The sequence below is a fragment of the Ostrinia nubilalis genome, chromosome 25 (assembly GCF_963855985.1).
Source record: "Ostrinia nubilalis chromosome 25, ilOstNubi1.1, whole genome shotgun sequence".
In the NCBI taxonomy this organism is placed as follows: Eukaryota; Metazoa; Arthropoda; class Insecta; order Lepidoptera; family Crambidae; genus Ostrinia; species Ostrinia nubilalis.
This window is the reverse complement of record NC_087112.1, coordinates 4,633,228-4,651,645: the sequence shown is the minus strand read 5'-3', so window position 1 is coordinate 4,651,645 and position 18,418 is coordinate 4,633,228. Positions and strand designations below refer to the sequence as shown.

General features: G+C 41.0%; 1 protein-coding gene across 1 annotated transcript in view; it reads left to right on the top strand.

The window, feature by feature from the left end:
* Nucleotides 1–18,418, top strand: part of LOC135084273 (latrophilin Cirl) — a 418,461-nt gene that overhangs the window by 392,080 nt on the left and 7,963 nt on the right. The window contains exons 4-21 of the mRNA XM_063979064.1: nucleotides 1,034–1,140; nucleotides 1,785–1,996; nucleotides 2,559–2,706; nucleotides 4,230–4,355; nucleotides 5,445–5,583; nucleotides 6,142–6,320; nucleotides 6,766–6,876; nucleotides 7,991–8,121; nucleotides 8,571–8,730; nucleotides 9,362–9,529; nucleotides 10,189–10,311; nucleotides 10,990–11,159; nucleotides 11,881–12,008; nucleotides 12,815–13,040; nucleotides 13,767–13,932; nucleotides 14,718–14,932; nucleotides 16,806–16,903; nucleotides 17,823–17,991. Coding sequence (XP_063835134.1) covers nucleotides 1,034–1,140; nucleotides 1,785–1,996; nucleotides 2,559–2,706; nucleotides 4,230–4,355; nucleotides 5,445–5,583; nucleotides 6,142–6,320; nucleotides 6,766–6,876; nucleotides 7,991–8,121; nucleotides 8,571–8,730; nucleotides 9,362–9,529; nucleotides 10,189–10,311; nucleotides 10,990–11,159; nucleotides 11,881–12,008; nucleotides 12,815–13,040; nucleotides 13,767–13,932; nucleotides 14,718–14,932; nucleotides 16,806–16,903; nucleotides 17,823–17,991 — 2,776 coding nt within the window. The remainder of the gene's footprint in view (nucleotides 1–1,033; nucleotides 1,141–1,784; nucleotides 1,997–2,558; nucleotides 2,707–4,229; nucleotides 4,356–5,444; nucleotides 5,584–6,141; nucleotides 6,321–6,765; nucleotides 6,877–7,990; nucleotides 8,122–8,570; nucleotides 8,731–9,361; nucleotides 9,530–10,188; nucleotides 10,312–10,989; nucleotides 11,160–11,880; nucleotides 12,009–12,814; nucleotides 13,041–13,766; nucleotides 13,933–14,717; nucleotides 14,933–16,805; nucleotides 16,904–17,822; nucleotides 17,992–18,418) is intronic.

Sequence of the window (18,418 nt, the reverse complement as noted above, 5' to 3'; positions counted from 1 at the left end):
ACGCGTTCATGCTAAAATAATCCTAAATCCCATGGTAATGTAACTCCGGTCGTCGAAAATTGCTGAAAATTAAATATTCGCTACACCGAAGGTTATCATGTTAGCCGTAGGGTTGCCAACTTGCCACGTCCAAAACACAAAGTAAAAATAAAAATCATTTATTGTCAGACTTAATTCAGTCCATATTTTGATTTAAGAGACGATACTGCCCGATCGCGAACGTCGGTCTGCGATCGGGTACCTTCTGTACTCGCCACTCTGCCCGGTGAAGTTGGAAAAGCTCTTAAAGCTACAGGCGCGCGTCCCTTAAAAAAAAATATTTTAGAGTCTATGTTAGTAAGCCTAATATTCCTTTTTTAATAGCTAGTCATAGCTTTTTAAAAGCCCTAATATGTTTTCACAGCCGAAAAATTTTTCCTAATAGAAAAACGCTCATAGTTTACTTGTGCACTCGACTTTCGGCTGGCGCCATGTTAAAAGCCTAACAAAATTCCGGACGAGAAACTATTTGGCCGGACATGTCCGAAAAATCCAACTTTAGCCGGACACCTGGCAACCCTAGCCGCGAGATTGCCAATAAACTGGCTAACTCATGCAAATGGCGTCGGATTGATAGCCATTACGCGTGACGTCATCACTAACCGTTTTTAATCGTAACACTGGAATGAAGCTGTTGACGGATGAACGGGAGTACACAAGCTATGCGTTTATATGGAAATTTACTGAATGCGTGGTAGTTTTTCATTTAAACCCAGGGGGAGGGGGGTGTATGTACTCATATGTAGGCTTACCTACTTATGTACCACCTATAGGATATATCCTCAATACCTGACGATTTGTGGATAGAGTCGTAAACACTGCTTTCTTAAAACTCACAACGAATTTGCTGTAGTGACGTGGTAGGAAACCGCTCGTGGTTGTTTGATCTACTAGGTTTCCAGCCAAGAAAGTGCAAAAATTCCTTGATCCAAAGCTTATAACAATTGAATAACTTAATTTTCAATTGCTGATTGTTTGTTTCTTTTGTCCACAGATGTAGCATGCACCAAAACTGCAGTATATTGGCCAGTACGAACGTCTTCGGGGATCCTTGTCCAAACACGTTGAAATATTTAGAAGCGCACTACCAATGTGTACCAGGTAAGATACCTTTTTACTTATTGTTCAGCTAAGTCAACCTCATGAGTCAAGATTAGCAAATATTTGAAGATTTTTTTTTTATTCACAACGAGGAAGCTCTTGGCTTGTATCTCACCTGATGGTAAGTGATGATCAGGCCGAAGGTGGAAGCGAGCTTCACCCGGAATCCTCAACTACAGAGGAACTGGCTATCTTACCTCTAACTGCCGGAATACAACAATGCTGTTAACATTGTTGTTATGGCGACAGACTTATTCTACGATTCCTCATCAGTTACAAGGCTTGTCCACTTTTATCACGATCATCGGAACCTTTGCAATGTTTTTTGGACTTTTTTGAGGTCAAGGAGAAGGACTTGCAAGCGAAGAACTTACAACAAGTGGATTAAATGTGTCTAGCTCTATGTTTCTCGTTTCCTTACTCTAAGATGAAGGAGATACCAACGCTGAAAACCTCTCATTCTTATCACAATACTTATGTGACCGAATTTGACACAAACGAAGTTATACTTTTACAAATCGAGACTCAACAACAACAATACTGATGTTTGACCAATTTTACCACTCACCAACTTTTACAATTCTAATATCAAGACAAATTTTAAACAAATCCTCACCACTAACGAGCTATCTTCACCATTTCAGCCTCAACAACAAGCACAACCAACCGCCCATCACCACCCTGGCTGATCACCTCCCAGCCGACAGTCTGGCGGTCTACCGCTGCTCCAGTGCCGAAGAACCCGGTCCAGGTCCAGCAGGGGGAGAGGAAGAAGCCCACTGTCATCACACCGCCGACTTTTAGGCCGCATATCACTCTGCCGCCAGAGGTGAAGCTGGGAGATCTTGGGACTAAGGTAGGTTTAAGGGATAGCGTAGGGAAGGAGCTTCTAGCAGATATTTTCCTCTACTATGAAGTTATTCATGTTTATTTGATATCAAAGACCGTTCCCAATTGTATCCCAGCTACTAACGAACTAGTGAAACTTTTTTCCTAGTGCTACGATATTTATGTAGTGTTATGATGCGATAAGAGAGTAGAACTAGTTAGTGGGACTCTTTATTCCCATTTCTTTTACTTGTAAGTACAATCAGCGTCAAATAGTTATGACACCCAAAATGAACAAAAAGTTGACAACACAACCTTAATCCAATTGTAACAAAGGCTTCCTTGGATGTCACGAACTATATATTTGACGCTGACAGTGAGAACCAAGAAGATCAGGAATATCTGGGTCTCATCCAGTTTTTAACAGAACTGCCACATGCTGAAAATAATATGATGATAATGATGTTTATTCGAAGGTGGAAATCCCCACCAAATGTGTGTCTTCAACCAAAACCTTTTTAATCTGTCTTTAGAACTAGCACTTGGTTTTTATGCCACCAACATAAGAGTAACAACGTCCCTGCTTCCAGAAGACGACCACCCGCCAACCGGACTCCTCGTCAGAAAGGGATCCACCCCAAGCCCCTCGGGAGACGGTGCCGGACGTGAAGGAGGAACCAAAGGCAGCGGAGACTGACAACCCTAGAAACGACAAGCCGAACAAAGAAGATGAGAATGGTGAGTCTAACGGACTATTTTATTAAACAAAGATAGATTACGTTCTTTGATTCGTCTAGAAATAGATCCTGGAGTATAAACAATCGAGAGCTTGAGATTAAGGGCCATAGCAGACGTTCTAATTTCAGCGGCCCATATATTTGAAAATTCAGACTTTTGACTTTAGTAGTACGGAATAACGGGCCGAATAATACAGTGTGAGTCACGTTAAAGTGTACATATCAAAATAGATGAAACTAGACCTATTTTTATCGACAAAAAAGAGGTCAAAAATTTTTTGAGATTTTTTTTTAATTTTTTATAGAATTTTTTTTCTTCCAATTACTTACTAGTAAAGAAAACATAATAACTTTTAAACTAAGCGGTATATCTTGATACAATAAAAACAGTAACAATGCTAAATAACAGGCAATACTAAAAAAATACATAAAATACACAAAAAAGGCCAACAAATAATAAAAAAATATACTTTTTGAAAAAAATCCGCTTAAAAATTCGTGTTTTTTTGGTTATTTGATAAATTTCTCCAAAAAATGCCCCTATAACAGGTAGTTTTTATTACTTTGTATTATTCTCTATCATATTACCTTCGTAAAACAAAAAATCGCATGTCTCTATCCCTATCACAACGTTTGCAATGATCGTTTGAACTAAGCCTCTCCGGGCGCGCCATTCAATGCTTCATTAACAAAAAATCTGAAAATGGCTCTAGATTTGTAATTTTGATAAAGACAAGTTAGATTTCAAATAAAAACAAAAGATTTCGAGGTAAATTAAACATTTTAGTTAAAATTAAAATTGTCTCTACCTGTAGCGGAGAATAATGTTGTGGCAGGCCTTTGTTCAAACGATCATAGCAAATGTTGTGATAGGGATAGAGACATGCGGTTTTTGGTTTTACAAAGATAATACGATAGAAAATAATACAAAGTAATAAAAACCACCGGTTATAAGGGCATTTTTTGGAGAAATTTATAAAATAACCAAAAAAATACGAATTTTTAAGCAGATTTTTTTCAAAAAGTATCATTTTTTATTATTTGTTGGCATTTTTTGTGTATTCTATGTATTTTTTTAGTATCGCCTGTTATTTAGCATTATTACTGTTTTTATTTTATCAGGATATACCGCTTAGTTTAAAAGTTATTACGTTTTCTTTACAATAAGTAATTTGAAGAAAAAAAATTCTATAAAAAATTTAAAAAAAATCTCAAAAAAATTTTGACCTCTTTTTTGTCGATAAAAATAGGTTTAGTTTCATCTATTTTCATATGTACACTTTAACGTGACTCACACTGTATATTATACGGTAGGGCCTAAAAGATAAGGAGACATATAAAGTGCCCATTAAGGGCTACCTTTCTTTTTTTTACTGTGTTTTTTTTTTTTGACGTTCATTAGTGCCTCTAGTGGTCAAAATTTTATAAAATATTTTGATTGTTTAACACAAGGATTAAACTTTTACTTTATACAATACAATGAAAATTTTGCCATTTCTTCTAATCACATTGTTTATCTCATAGTGGTGACAGAAGAGACAATGCAGTGGCCAGTCAAGGACGAAGACTCGGACTCGTCGCCGCCAGTACAAGAACCGCCGAAGGAAAGCAGACCTGAAGACACTGATGATGACTTCGACAAGGCTTTCTGTAAGTGAACAACTGTTTGATGTTTTAATTAACAAACATACAAAAAATCTAGCTCTAATGGGAGCTTTCGTTGCAGTGAGAGCTCCAAGCAAAGCTAATATACAGACACAAACAAAATTTTTGTAGCATCTTATGTAGTTATAATAGACTAAATTTTGCAACACAAATGTTTAGTCTAATGACTAGATAGAGGTTAAAATTCATTGAAAAACACTCGCTAGTGTTTTTACAATATATTTTTTACCTATTACCAATATAGTTATTGCTCGTAATCATCACATTACCCTTAACGGAACTATTCCAATCTAATATTTCTTCTGCTAGAATCCTTTTTAGAATCTACAGTTTGCAAACTCAACCATTAAAGATCAAGTTTATCTTCGAAAGAGGATAGTTAAATTTAGCTTTTAGCTCTGAGACTCTGTAATTGGCTAGAGTTATATAATGTACTACCTACTCTGTAACATGTAAATTGTCGACCAAGCTGTTGAGTTTGCAAATAAAAAAAATAAAATAAAAAAATTAGAAAGACAGATTTTTTTTTTTTTTTTTTTTTTTTATCCACAACGAGGAAGCTCTTGGCCTGTATCTCACCTGATGGTAAGTGATGATCAGGCCGAAGGTGGAAGCGAGCTTCACCCGGAATCCTCAACCACGGAGGAACTGGCTATCTTACCTCTAACTGCCGGAACACAACAATGCTGTTAACATTGTTGTTATGGCGACAGACTTAGGTAAGATGGTGGTAGCTAGCCAGGCGGACTTAGAACAAGCCCTACCACCAACCAAACCGAACAGAAAAATCTGCCCCCACTGGGAATCGAACCCGGGACCTCTGCGTCTGAAGCAGGTGGTCTTACCACTAGACCACAGAGGCGGCGGCAGATAGATTCCATGCTAAGATGAATGGCCGCAATGGCGTATTACACTTGAAAATTTCGACTGGTTCATCCAGTTCTAAGTAGCTCATATGGAAGAGCAGTCGCCCGGCAAACGAAAGGTCGTGGGTTCGATTCCCGCCTTAGGCAGTTCGATTTCTTCAAGTTATTCTTCAAGCTATTTGCTAATCCATCAGTATTTTCCTTTCAGCCACCAACCCAACACCTTTAGGGAGGCGGGCGTATTGTCCCCAAGTCACAGCCAGGGGCCTGGAGTGGAACTGGACCCTGGCTGGTTCATACGCGCTCCAGCCGTGCCCCGGCGGCGCTACGGGCCTTGCCCGGTGGAAGTGAGTATTACCCTTTAAGTACAATTTTCTCTTTCAGCTTACTAAACTAATTACTTTACCCATTGGACTTTTAAACCATTAAATTAGAATGTGCTGGTTAATATCGTCAAGTTAAACTTTACATTTCTTTTGTAGAAGCATTTATCTGTGTGCTTACCATGAGTTTACGTTAGGTGTGCTCGCTAGCGATTGCGTAAATAAATGACATTAAATGTATGACAGACTATACTATACAGGGTCCCTAGCGGCTACTTTCAAGAACTAAAATCCTACTAACACCTAACGTTAACTCATGGTAAGCACACTGAATGTTAAAAATGTGGCAAAGTACAATGTAAAAGCTTCCTCACTTCTATTATAAGTAGTAATGTTTCAAAAATCAATCATACACGCATTCATTTGTACCTAGTAATATTAATAGGTACACATGAACAGTAATTGACAGGCCAATCTGAAAACCAATAAGGGAAGCCTAGTACATTCAGCAACAGACGTCCTGTCACTGAAAGATGACGATGATGCACAGAAAATAAACTAAATTCCACAATCCAATTCCAGGTGCACCCTAACTCCCCACCACTTCACGGAGGAAGACAAGCGGACGCCCAGGAGACGAGGTCCAGGACTGCAGTCTGGGGAGAACTACCACGACCTGGGATTAGACCAGCCGATGGGACAGGCCTTGGATAGACAGCTCCAGCTGATCAGGAGACTGGGGTCGGAAGCTTTGTTGAAAGGTAGGTGGAGAACAGAATAGAAGGTAAAACGGTATTTGTACGAAAGAAATAGTAGTTACATTTAGCCCAAACCATATTAACTCAAAGGGTGATGGAGCGTGCTATGCTCGGAGTTTTCCTACGTGATCAATTCTGTGGAATTGCGAAACTTAATTAGCATTGGTCGAGGATAGCTAGTAGAACTGATGGTCAATGGGGCAGAAAAGGCGACCACGAACTAAATTAAATCCCAATCTAGAAACTCCCAATCGAGAAATCGGTGATTTAGTGAAGGTCGCAGGAAGTACCTAAGGGGCTAGACCGTTCGTTGTGGATATCTTTGGGGTAGCCTTTATCCAGCAGTGGATGGGCTTTCGTTGAAACGAACTTAAAAAAGTTATATTAGCGTTAAGATCGGAGCGAACTTTTCGAAGCGAAGTTGTCAAGCACTGGTGTCTGATTCCAGGCCGCGATGGAGATATTCCAGAGCACCTCATAGACTACCGAGGAGGCGCCAGCCTGCCCGACGCTCAGGCCTCCAGCCAGCACCCTTCCACTGTGTCCGACTTCGCTTATCGTGAGTGTCAAACAGCAAATATAATTTGTCGGCCGTTTGGTGTAGTGGTTCAGAACGGACTACTATGCCGAGAGGTCCCGGGTTCGATTCCCGGCCGGGCAGAAATTGAAATGATGAATTTTAATTTCTGTGACGGGTCTGGGTGTGACTATGTATAATATTTATGTATTTAAAAAAAAAAAGTATATAAGTAGTATATCCGTTAAGCTAGCACCCATAACACAAGCATTAAGTTGCTTACTTTGGGGCTAGCTGGCGCTGTGTGAAATTGTCCAAAGATAAAAAAAAAAAATAGATGTGTAAAGCCTGGTCCGTGAGCACGTAGAATCCCGTCCAATGACCCCAAGCTGCCCATCCTTGTCGCTCGCACGTAATTATGTTGCTGTCGCGCTCGCACACTCACTGCGGGCGCGCGTCGCACAGTCGCGACAGCAATATAATTACGCGCGAGCGATAAGGATGGGTAGCTTCGGGGCATTGGACGGGATTCTACGTGCTCACGGACCAGGTTTTAGTTATAAATGTATAAGAACAAAAATAATATGTTGCACTGGCATAGTCTAAGAGTCCGCACATTAATAGACTTTTTATCGGCCGATAGTTGGATCAGTGTGCTTGCTTACCATGAGTTTACGTTAGGTGTGCTCGCTAGCGAGTACGTCAAAAAAATCTATCAAGATTTTGTTTCTTGAAAGTAGCCGCTAGGGGCGCTGCACAATATGTCATACATTTAATGTCATTTTTTTACGCAGTCGCTAGCGAGCACACCTAACGTAAACTCATGGTAAGCACACTGCTACTAATTTGTAAGAGCAATCGACCTAGATAGTCAGTTCTATCTAGGCTGATGGTGCAGCAAGGTTCTGGAATAGAGGCCACGTACCGGCAAGTGCAGCGTAGGACGACCTTATTCAGTGGTCGGCTTCCAATTATGAGGATTCGGCCGATACTAAATCAGTGTGATACCATACATTTGCTGATTAACATCCCTACCAAACTATTGGATGTCCAAAAGTCTGCAGTCTGCTGATTTTCTTTGGGAAATAATGATGTTGACTATTCATAGAAAAACCCCTTTCTTAATGTGCTCTATAATACTTGTTTTCTTTTACAGCCGACGCCATACCAGAATGGTTCGGGTCCACTCCAGACCTCAGCGAGTGTCGCTCAGTCTGGCTCAACAGTTTGGAAGCGAGGGTCAGAGAGGGAGAGTCACTGCTCAGCATCAGCAATGATCTGGCTCAGGTACGTGGTATATTGACTGCTTTTGATGATCTGACACTTCTGTCAACCTTGGTAAACTTTTGACTGATTTTTGATAAACTGAGACACTTATATCAACCTTTATATGCGAAAGAGTGCACACCGGGAAATAACTCGCAATGATAAACAGTTTCGTGCGGAAATATGTACCGTAACTTAAGCCGGATCTCCAGAGCGTCAATCAACAAAAACGATGTTTTTGCTTTTCATGCCCGATTGAAAACACGAATATAGTGAAACAATGTTTTGTGTAGACATATTTGTTGAATGTTGACATGTTTTTATTGATTGTGTAGGGCAAAACACGCGCTGGAGACTCGGCTTTACAATACCTTTTTTAAAGTCGACTAAAAAGACTTAATTAATCGTCTATATCTTGTTAAAATACAATCCGAACATGGCCTCTAACTATTAATACCCTCAATTCCCAGGTGACCTCCTCGAAGACCCTATACGGCGGCGACATGATGACCACCACCACCATAATGAAGAAGCTGGCCCAGCGCATGTCCCATAACGTCCAGACCTTCCCAGACCCACGGCAGAGAGAAGCCATCGTCACGGATATGCTGCTTGGGGTTATTAAGACTGGTGAGTTAATGTTGCACTATATTGCCCACAATATTGTTTGATATATTCCGCAATATTGCTTACTATGTTGTCCGCAATATTGCTAACTATATTGTCCGCGAAATTGCCCGCTATATTTTCCGCAATATTGCTCGCCATATTGTTCGCCATATTGCCCACTGATTTGCCCGGATTTTTTTTTAAACATTTCATTGACATCAACGAATATTTTAATAATCTCGTGAATTGGAACGTTCTCGGGTTTAAATTTAATAATACAGGTAACTCTTCCTAATGCAGACCAAATACCTAACTTGTTAATTTTAGAAGGTGATTTTACCATTGTCGGATAACTTCTTCTTCTTCTTCTCCTCTATGGCTATTGTGTTTCCACGTTTGCCAATGTCACGTGAGCATAGCCATTACACGGTATAAAAAGTTATAAACCTTGGGGTTGAGTGCTATTGGGTATAGTCTAGCGTGCACACCTAAAACAGACAAACAGTCGTATAACTTATAACTGAAGAATAAACTTGTCATTTTGACATATTTGACTGTCAATGTGCCAAACTTATTCTTCAGTTAAAAGTTACGGATGACTGATCTGCATACTGCTTGCCTTATCTTAAATTACCTTCCCATCTTCTTCCAGGATCAAATCTTCTAGAAGAAAGCCAGCGCGCCTCCTGGGCAGACCTCAGTGCGGATGCTCAGAACCGAGCAGCCAGCGCTCTCCTCACTCAACTGGAAGAAAACGCCTTCTTACTGGCAGACGCTGTGACCAAAGAGAAAACCATCTTGCAAGTCGTTAAGAATATCTGTAAGTATACTTTGGTGTTATTGAATTAAAAATTGAGGGATATTTAAGACTGTGATAGTAAGAGTAGGCGCACACCGTTGATTTTTCGTCGGCCGATAGTTTAGTCGGGCAGTTGATCAGTATGGGCATGTATGGGAGTGCGCACACTACGCCGATTCGGTTTGGCCGATTCTTCATACAAATTAAAATCGGGCACAACTATCGGCCAATTCAACGGTGTGCGCATACTCTAAATGGAAATTACTACATCGTTGAAACAACAACAAAATTAGAAGCATTTAAAAAAAATATTTTTATAACTTCGTGTGGTTTGCACATACATGTTCCTTTACATATTCCTTGTAGTCGACCAACCATTTTAAAATAGTTAATTGACTGTAAGCAACGTCGACAATGTTGCCATATTAATAATAATGGTCAACATTGTTAGAGAAAATATATCGGTCACTAATATTTTCGAATCCGAGTGACGCCATATTGACGCAAATTGCCAAACAACATATTGACACTATATTGCACAAACAAAATATTTACACTATATAAACTAAACAATATTGCCACAAAGTGTCCTAACATAGCAAATCGCTTTTATACGTTGAATGTTATATTGTTAGGATTATGTACTTAAAACTCTATTCTTAATAATATTTTTCTTGCAGGTCTGTCAGTAAGGGTGTTGGAAGTGAAGAATGTTGAGGACGAAACCTTTCCATCTCTCATCACGCAGGACCAGTGGAAAGCTTCGGAAGACACCATCACCATACCCAAAGCTGCTTTACTTGGTTAGTTTAGTTACTTTGATTTGATAACAATATATTTTATTTTATTTTATTTTACTTGTTAAAAATTAACATTAGTGTAAAATCAAGGATAAGTTTCATTATAGGTACGTATTGTGCCTTTATGCTGTACAAATAAAATAAAATAAAATTTGACCCTTATTAATAGAATAAGGGTAAAAGTAATAATGACACGATTACATGATTTTCTTGATGTTATGCTGAATAAAACATTTCGTTTTAATTTACATATTAAACTGAAAATCTACACTAATATTTTAAAAGAGGCATAATTCGTAAGTTTGTTTGTATCTTTATCTCTGGATGTTAGGTACCAATAGAAGACTACCTACTTTATTCCCGAACTACATGGGCTATTATGTCTATGACAGAACATAGAGAAGCTCAGCATCTCGCGCTCTCTGACTCCTCAACTACTAAGCAAAAAGTCTCCAATAACCAATACCAGATTAACTTAACGGGACTATTCCCACCTCTCGTTCCCACCGCTGCAACTCCTGTGTAGCCAGGATCTACAGCTTGACCGCCAATAAAAACCCAACCAGTGAAGGTCAAGTTTGTTCCAGGGGAAAGTTAAAACTGACATTGGACCCGCAACAAATTAATCAGAAGAACCATATTAATTTATGAAAAATGCTTACTAACTAATATGTCTTCCAGACAACCGCCAAAACGACCTAGTCCGCATCGTGTTCTTCGCGTTCGACCGCCTAGAACAGATCCTGCCGCCGACTTTCATCAAGAACCCGCAGTATGCTGCCTTCATGTCGGAGTCTTCCACCAGCATCAACTCTGAGAAAAAGAACGTTACGAGGCTCTTGAATTCTAAGGTAAGGAAAAAATATTAGCATTTATTTAGATCGATTTTATAAACGTCAATTAAGAAAACGACTTTAATACCATAGCGATAAAGTTCGAAATTACTGTTCAAATATGAATAGACACGTCATATTTCGATCTAATTAAAATAGCGCTATAGAAGTTTGACTAGTAGTGAACCAACTAACCCATACTTTTTAACGTAAAGGACAATGCTATCTTTGAAACCATAAAGTTTTTTTTACATTTACAACATAAAATCTAAGACCAAAACTGACCTTAAAAATACTTGAAAATTTTAAAAAATAAAGGATTTTATCTCTCCCCATAATGTGACTTATCCCTTACGTTAATTAGAGCTATATTTTTAGCACTCACAAGTTGACGCCACTGTAGAGTAAGGTCCTGACACTTGCCAGTGATGTAAACTGTAGTACTTCTGGTATCTCATCATCATCATTTCAGCCATAGGACGTCCACTGCTGAACATAGGCCTCCCCCAATGCTTTCTATGTTGCCCGGTTGGTAGCGGCCTGCGTCCAGCGCCTTCCCGCTACCTTTATGATTTCGTCGGTCCACCTTGTGGGTTGCGTTTTCCGGTACGCGGCCTCCACTCCAGAACTTTGCTGCCCTGTCGGCCGTCAGTTCTGTGTGCTATGTGCCCTGCCCATTGCCACTTCAACTTGCTAATCCGTCTGGTATCTAAAAACATGTATTTTTGTATTCTCACAGGTGATATCGGCCAGCCTCGGCAACGGGCGGCACATCCAGCTCTCTCAAATGGTACACCTGACGATGAAGCATCTCAAGACCGAGAACGTCTCCAACCCAGCCTGCGTCTTCTGGGATTACACTTTGCAGTAAGTTTTTGTGACGTTTTGCTGCATTATGCTTAGTTTTCTTAGAAGCCAAATATTGAGTGCATTGATTTCAATCCGGATTGTATTTGAACGGAATTGATTCAGTATCTGTGATCACGAATCAATGAATAAATGGCTTCTCTAAAACTATGATTATTAAAAAAAACACTAAACTTTTTCTATCACGTGAGCAAAACTACTAGTATCTTTTAATTTTAGTTATGTTGTTTCATTGCAGAATGGAGAAAATCTTTTATAACTCGGTTATTGTTGGTTGTCCTATCAAATAAATAAAAAAAATCTAACACCATACAAAATGGCCCCCAATAGTATTCAAGTATTGGTTACTTCAGTACAGTTCAGAACAAATCAATACGTATTCGCTAATAATTTCAATTACTTTTTGTAGCTTTATCGTTAACGGCTCGTTATTAAAGATTAACCCGTAGATAAAGATCACTGTAGTCTGAGAAATACAAAAAGATTAAAAACCTTAAACTGATCACACTGGATGCGGTCTGTAGTCAAGTCAAACTTAATGCAGCCTGCATAATGTATGATTACTTTGTACTAACCTCAGACCGTATCCAGCAAATCCTTCAATAAAATTAATTACTAGGGACAGCTAGCAGCTAGGGACTGGAATTTGCTGCCTGCTGCTGTCTTTCCTGAAGATTATAATCCGGGTCTTTAGAGGGCAGATATGTACCATCCCAGACTGCATCCCACTTAACATCAGGTGCGATTGTGGTCAAATAACTGCCTTGTTATGCATAAAAAAATACTAATCATTGTTTCCTTCACAGTGGCTGGTCATCCGAAGGTTGCTCCGTAGAATGGTCCAACTCGACCCACACCGGCTGCGCCTGCTCCCACCTGACCAACTTCGCCATCTTGATGGACGTGCACGGAGTCAGTTTGAGCGACAAGCACGAGATGGCGCTACGTTTGCTGACGTTTATTGGCTGCGCGATATCCGCTGTGGCGCTGTGCGCGGCCATTATTGTGTTCCATTGCTTCAGGAATATGAAGGTACATAGGTGGAGAATTATAGTTTTGGAAAGGGAACGTTTCAGAGAAGAGAAAACTGTTAACCCTTATTATGGCAATTAGAATCTTTTTTATAGTTTCCACTTTGAATGAAAACCTTGAACTGGCTTTAGTCGTTTAAAGGTTAATGTAAAGTCAGTTTAAACTACATCAGGATAATATCAGTTTTAGAATGGAATTAAATGGAAAAAAGTCTATAGATTATTCGTAAGGCATACTAAGTAAAGCTTTGAACTATGACGTAGAAACGATACCTACATAGATAGATACCCTGCCTACTTGTATTATCCGTCTGTCCATGTAGAAATGGAAGGATACTCTAATATTACAATACACTCTTTAAAATCGAAGAAGAAATGTCCAAAGTGGTCGAAAACTATACTAACTACACCAGTGGGCGCGGGTTCGATCCCCTTTAAAAGTATTTTTCTTCTTTATCTTCTATTTGCCTCTGGTAAATTAAAGATGATTGTCCTTCTGCAGTGGAGACTAAATGACCTGATGATTTTTTTATCCACTACGAGGAAGCTCTTGGCCTGCATCTCATGATGGAAAGTGATGATCAAGCCTAAGGTGGAAGCGAGCTTCACTCGGAATCCTCAACCAAAGAGGAACTGGCTATCTTACCTCTAACTGCCGGAACACACTTTTTCCATTATTGTTCTGGTTGATGATGATGATAATAAAACTAACCCCATTCTATTCCAGTCCGACCGAGTCCTCATCCACAAGAACCTCTGTGCCTGCCTTCTCATAGCTGAAGTGGTGTTCATGTGGGGCATAGACCAGACAGAGAGCCGGGTCCTTTGCGGGGTCATCGCGGGGACTCTGCACTACTTCTTCTTGGCAGCATTTGCTTGGATGTTTCTAGAAGGTAATTTAATATTGTTGCAGTTGCATTATCTTCTGGAGTTGTAATAGCTATTTTACAGTAAAAATTGTAGTCTGCGCTCTCAATTGTTGTTGAATTTCATAATAATCACGTCAAAATGAAACTTAAAGAAGTCGATTGCCTTACTCGAGAATTGGAGACATGACTTTTCGCTTGCCAGGCGACTGATCTACCGTGAGCTACAGAAATATTGGGTAAACCCGTCGAATTTTTCAAGTATTTGTGAGCCAGTGTTGTTTTATCAATACTGGATACTACTTTTAAACATTCAACAAAAATACTACAACAGGTCGTTGAAGAAATCCTTTGAGGAGGTCTTTGTCCAGCTGTAGAATGGTTACTTTTCTAAGAAGTGTGTAAGTGCCCTGAAAATGATCCAAAAGCATGCAAATATTTTATTGAAGCTTCATCATCGACGTCCACTGCTGAACATAGGCCTCTCTCAATGATTTTCATTATTGCCCGGTTGGTAGCTATCAAAGTGATTAATTGCAAAAATAAATGACATTTTTAAAGAATTCATTCCTATTTTTTTAAATACTTTTTATTAAGGCACAGTAACAGATTTTAAACTGCGATCTCCAACCCGCCTGCCAAGCGTGGAGATTATGGCAAAACCCTCCACTATAGTGGAGGAGGCTCATAGTCCAGCAGTGGACTGTAAAGGGCTGTTGATGATGACAGTAACAGAACACATGTTAATAAACATGGCTTAACTAAAGAATACTTTGAACAAGGATGACGATTAATTTATCATCTTTCCCCAGGTTTCCACCTCTACGCGATGCTAGTGGAAGTATTCGAGCCGGAGCGGCCTCGCGCCCGCTGGTACTGCGCGTGCGCATACCTGGCGCCGGCGCTGGTGGTGCTAGCGTCGGCAGCCGCCTTCCCCGGAGGCTACGGCACCGCCAGGCACTGCTGGCTGTCCACCGACAGGATGTTTGTGATGAGCTTCGTGGGACCGGTGGCTTTGGTGCTAGTGGTGAGTTGGATGAACCTTAAGATCGTGGTGGGAAGGGTGATAATGTTTTAGCAGAAGTTGCAGCCTTTCAAGAACTGCTAGATGTCCACTCACACTGTGTCTCGATGGCTTTGGTGCTAGTGGTAAGTCGGATGAACCTTAAGAACGTAGTAATTAGGGTGATTGCGCCTTGACAAGCGTGATGGTAGTGCTAGGTTCTGCTGCTGGCTTCCTAAGACCTTTCCAGCACCTTGGTACGCGTTTTGTAACTTAAAGACGCGGCACGAAGGCTGATGATTACGCCTTGACAAGCATCATAGTTGTACTTGGATCCACTGCTGGCTGTCCACCCACGGCGGTAAGTCTTTACAACTTAAGTACGTAGTAGGATGGGTGATTATACTCTGACAAGCATGATAGTTGTGCTAATATCTGCTCCTAGCTTTGGTAAGTGGAATTGACCCTTAAAGACTTGGTAAGAAGTGTGATTACGCCTTGACAAGCGCCTGGCTGGAGGTAAGTATTTTGAATCTTAAAAACGTGACAGGAAGGGTGATTATTCCTTGACAAGCGCTGGTACTGCGCGTGCGCATACCTGGCGCCGGCGCTGGTGGTGCTAGCGTCGGCAGCCGCCTTCCCCGGAGGCTACGGCACCGCCAGGCACTGCTGGCTGTCCACGGACAGGATGTTTGTGATGAGCTTCGTGGGGCCGGTGGCTTTGGTGCTAGTGGTAAGTTGGATGAACCTTAAGATCGTGGTGGGAAGGGGGATAATGTCTTGGTAGAAGTTGCAGCCTTTCAAGAACTGCTAGATGTCCACTCACCGTGTCTCGATGGCTTTGGTGCTAGTGGTAAGTCGGATGAACCTTAAGAACGTAGTAATTAGGGTGATTGCGCCTTGACAAGCGTGATGGTAGTGCTAGGTTCTGCTGCTGGCTTCCTAAGACCTTTCCAGCACCTTGGTACGCGTTTTGTAACTTAAAGACGCGGCACGAAGGCTGATTACGCCTTGACAAGCATCATAGTTGTACTTGGATCCACTGCTGGCTGTCCACCCACGCTAGTAAGTAGTTTGAACCTTAAAAAGTGACAGGAAGGGTGATTATGCTCTGACAAGCGTGATGGTTGTGCTAGGATCTGCTCCTAGCTTTGTTAAGTGGAATTGAGCCTTAAAGGCGTGGTCAGAAGGGTGATTACGCCTTGACAAGCGCCTGGCTGGAAGTAAGTAGTTTGAATCTTAAAAACATGACAGGAAGGGTGATTACTCCTTGACAAGCGCTGGTACTGCGCGTGCGCATACCTGGCGCCGGCGCTGGTGGTGCTAGCGTCGGCAGCCGCCTTCCCCGGAGGCTACGGCACCGCCAGGCACTGCTGGCTGTCCACGGACAGGATGTTTGTGATGAGCTTCGTGGGACCGGTGGCTTTGGTGCTAGTGGTAAGTTGGATGAACCTTAAGAACATGGTGGAAAGAGTGATAATGTTTTAGTAGAAGTTGCAGCCTTTTAATAACTTCTCGATGTCCACTCACCCGATGTACCAGGGGCCTTGGTAAGAGATTTGTTCTTTAAGGACGTGAGAGGAAGGGTGATTACTGATTATGCCTTGACAAGTGTGATGATGGTGCTAGGACCAGCTGCTGGCTTCCTAAGACCTGTCCAGCGACGTGGTAACTATTTTTTACCGTAAGGATGTAGTGAAAAAGGTGATAATATCTTGGCAGCATTTGCTGCTTTTCCAAGAACTGGATGAATTTAGCTGTTTTGCACCTTATTTTACAAAAATTAAGGGTCATAATACCACAACAGAACTGGATATTGTTATCATGATAATGTTTCCGTTAATAATCCGTACACTTTGTACTTGGCCCTTTATAAACTGTTTATTGTTTGTTCCAGGCCAACTGGATCTGCCTCAGCATGGTGATCTACATGATGTGCCATCACTCTACTGTCTCTATCAAGGCTAAAGAGAACTCTAAGCTTTATAAAATAAGGTAATAATTAGTTTGGCATACCTACATATTTTTCACTGATTGTGTTAGAGGTGCCATTTACGCAGAGATTTGTGTAATGTTTCTATTGAGACAGCAAATCAATGATGTCATTGTCTTTTTCATTCAAAATGAACGAATAAGTCTCGAAAGTCTACTTCTACGAATATGTCAAAAGACTTTCGAGAGAGAGAGAGAGAAGGCGCAGTTTCCACCAAAGTAGAGAGGAGACAAGAAATGTGTATTGTTGAATTACCAATCGGATTTCGTTATTTCGTTATTTCCACATGACCTCGGTTAAGCTGTAGATCCTGGCTACACAGGAGATGCAGCGGTGGGAACGAGAGGTGGGAATAGTCCCGATTACCTCGAAAAATACATCTTCCTTCGTCTATACATCCCTCCGCTTTGGTGAACAAACATTTCTATGAGGTCTCACAGTGCGCGTGGAAGCACAGGGTGACACACGAACCAATCACAGAGCTCTTTTCAATGCTGTGCGTTCGATTTGCTGTTTCATTTAAGCAAGCATCGTTTGTGAAACTTACCTCTAAATACATATGTATAATCCTGATGTTCTTCCTAGAGTGTTGGCGAACAGTTCCTTGGTGCTTCCTTATTGTGGTGATTTTTTTTTTGACATTTTGCACTGCGCCGCTAGTCCCAAACTAAGCAAAGCTTGTACTATGGGTACTAGACAACGGATATAAACATACTTAAATACATTTTTTTTAAATACATACATATTATACATAGAAAACACCCAGACCCGTCACAGAAACTAAAATTCATCATTTCAATTTTTGCCCGACCGGGAATCGAACCCGGGACCTCTCGGCATAGTAGTCCGTTCTGAACCATTACACCAAACGGCCGACAAACTTATTATTGTATACTGATCGTAATTTCGGCTTGTCCCCAGGGTGTGGCTGAACAGTTCGCTAGTCCTGGCCTTCCTGCTGGGCCTGACGTGGACCTTCGGGCTGCTGTACCTCAACGAGCAGACGGTGGGCGTGGCCTACGCCTTCACCATCCTCAACTCGCTGCAGGGACTCTTCATCTTCATCTTCCACTGTCTGCAGAATGAGATTGTGAGTATTGTGTCTTTTTCTTCTGATTAATGAACTTCGAACTTATTCTCCTATGTTCTTCTGATTAATCTTGTTGCGGGTCCAATGACAGTTTAACTCTCCCCCGGGACCTCTATGTGCCAAAACAAACAAACTTGACCTTCACTGATTGGGTTTTTATTGGCGGTGAAGCTGTAGATCGAAGCTACACAGGAGTTGCAGCGATGGGAACGAGAGGTGGGAATAGTCCCGTATTGTGTCTTTATTTGGAGGGTGTTTTTGTGATCATCAACTGTATCGTATTAGACTAGGCGGGAAAGCGCTGGTTGCAGGCCGCTACCAACCGGCCATGGTGGAAATCATTGGGGGAGGCCTATGTTCAGCAGTAGACGTCCTATGGTTGAAATGATGATGATAGTGATAGTATTAGAATTCATCCATAATCTCA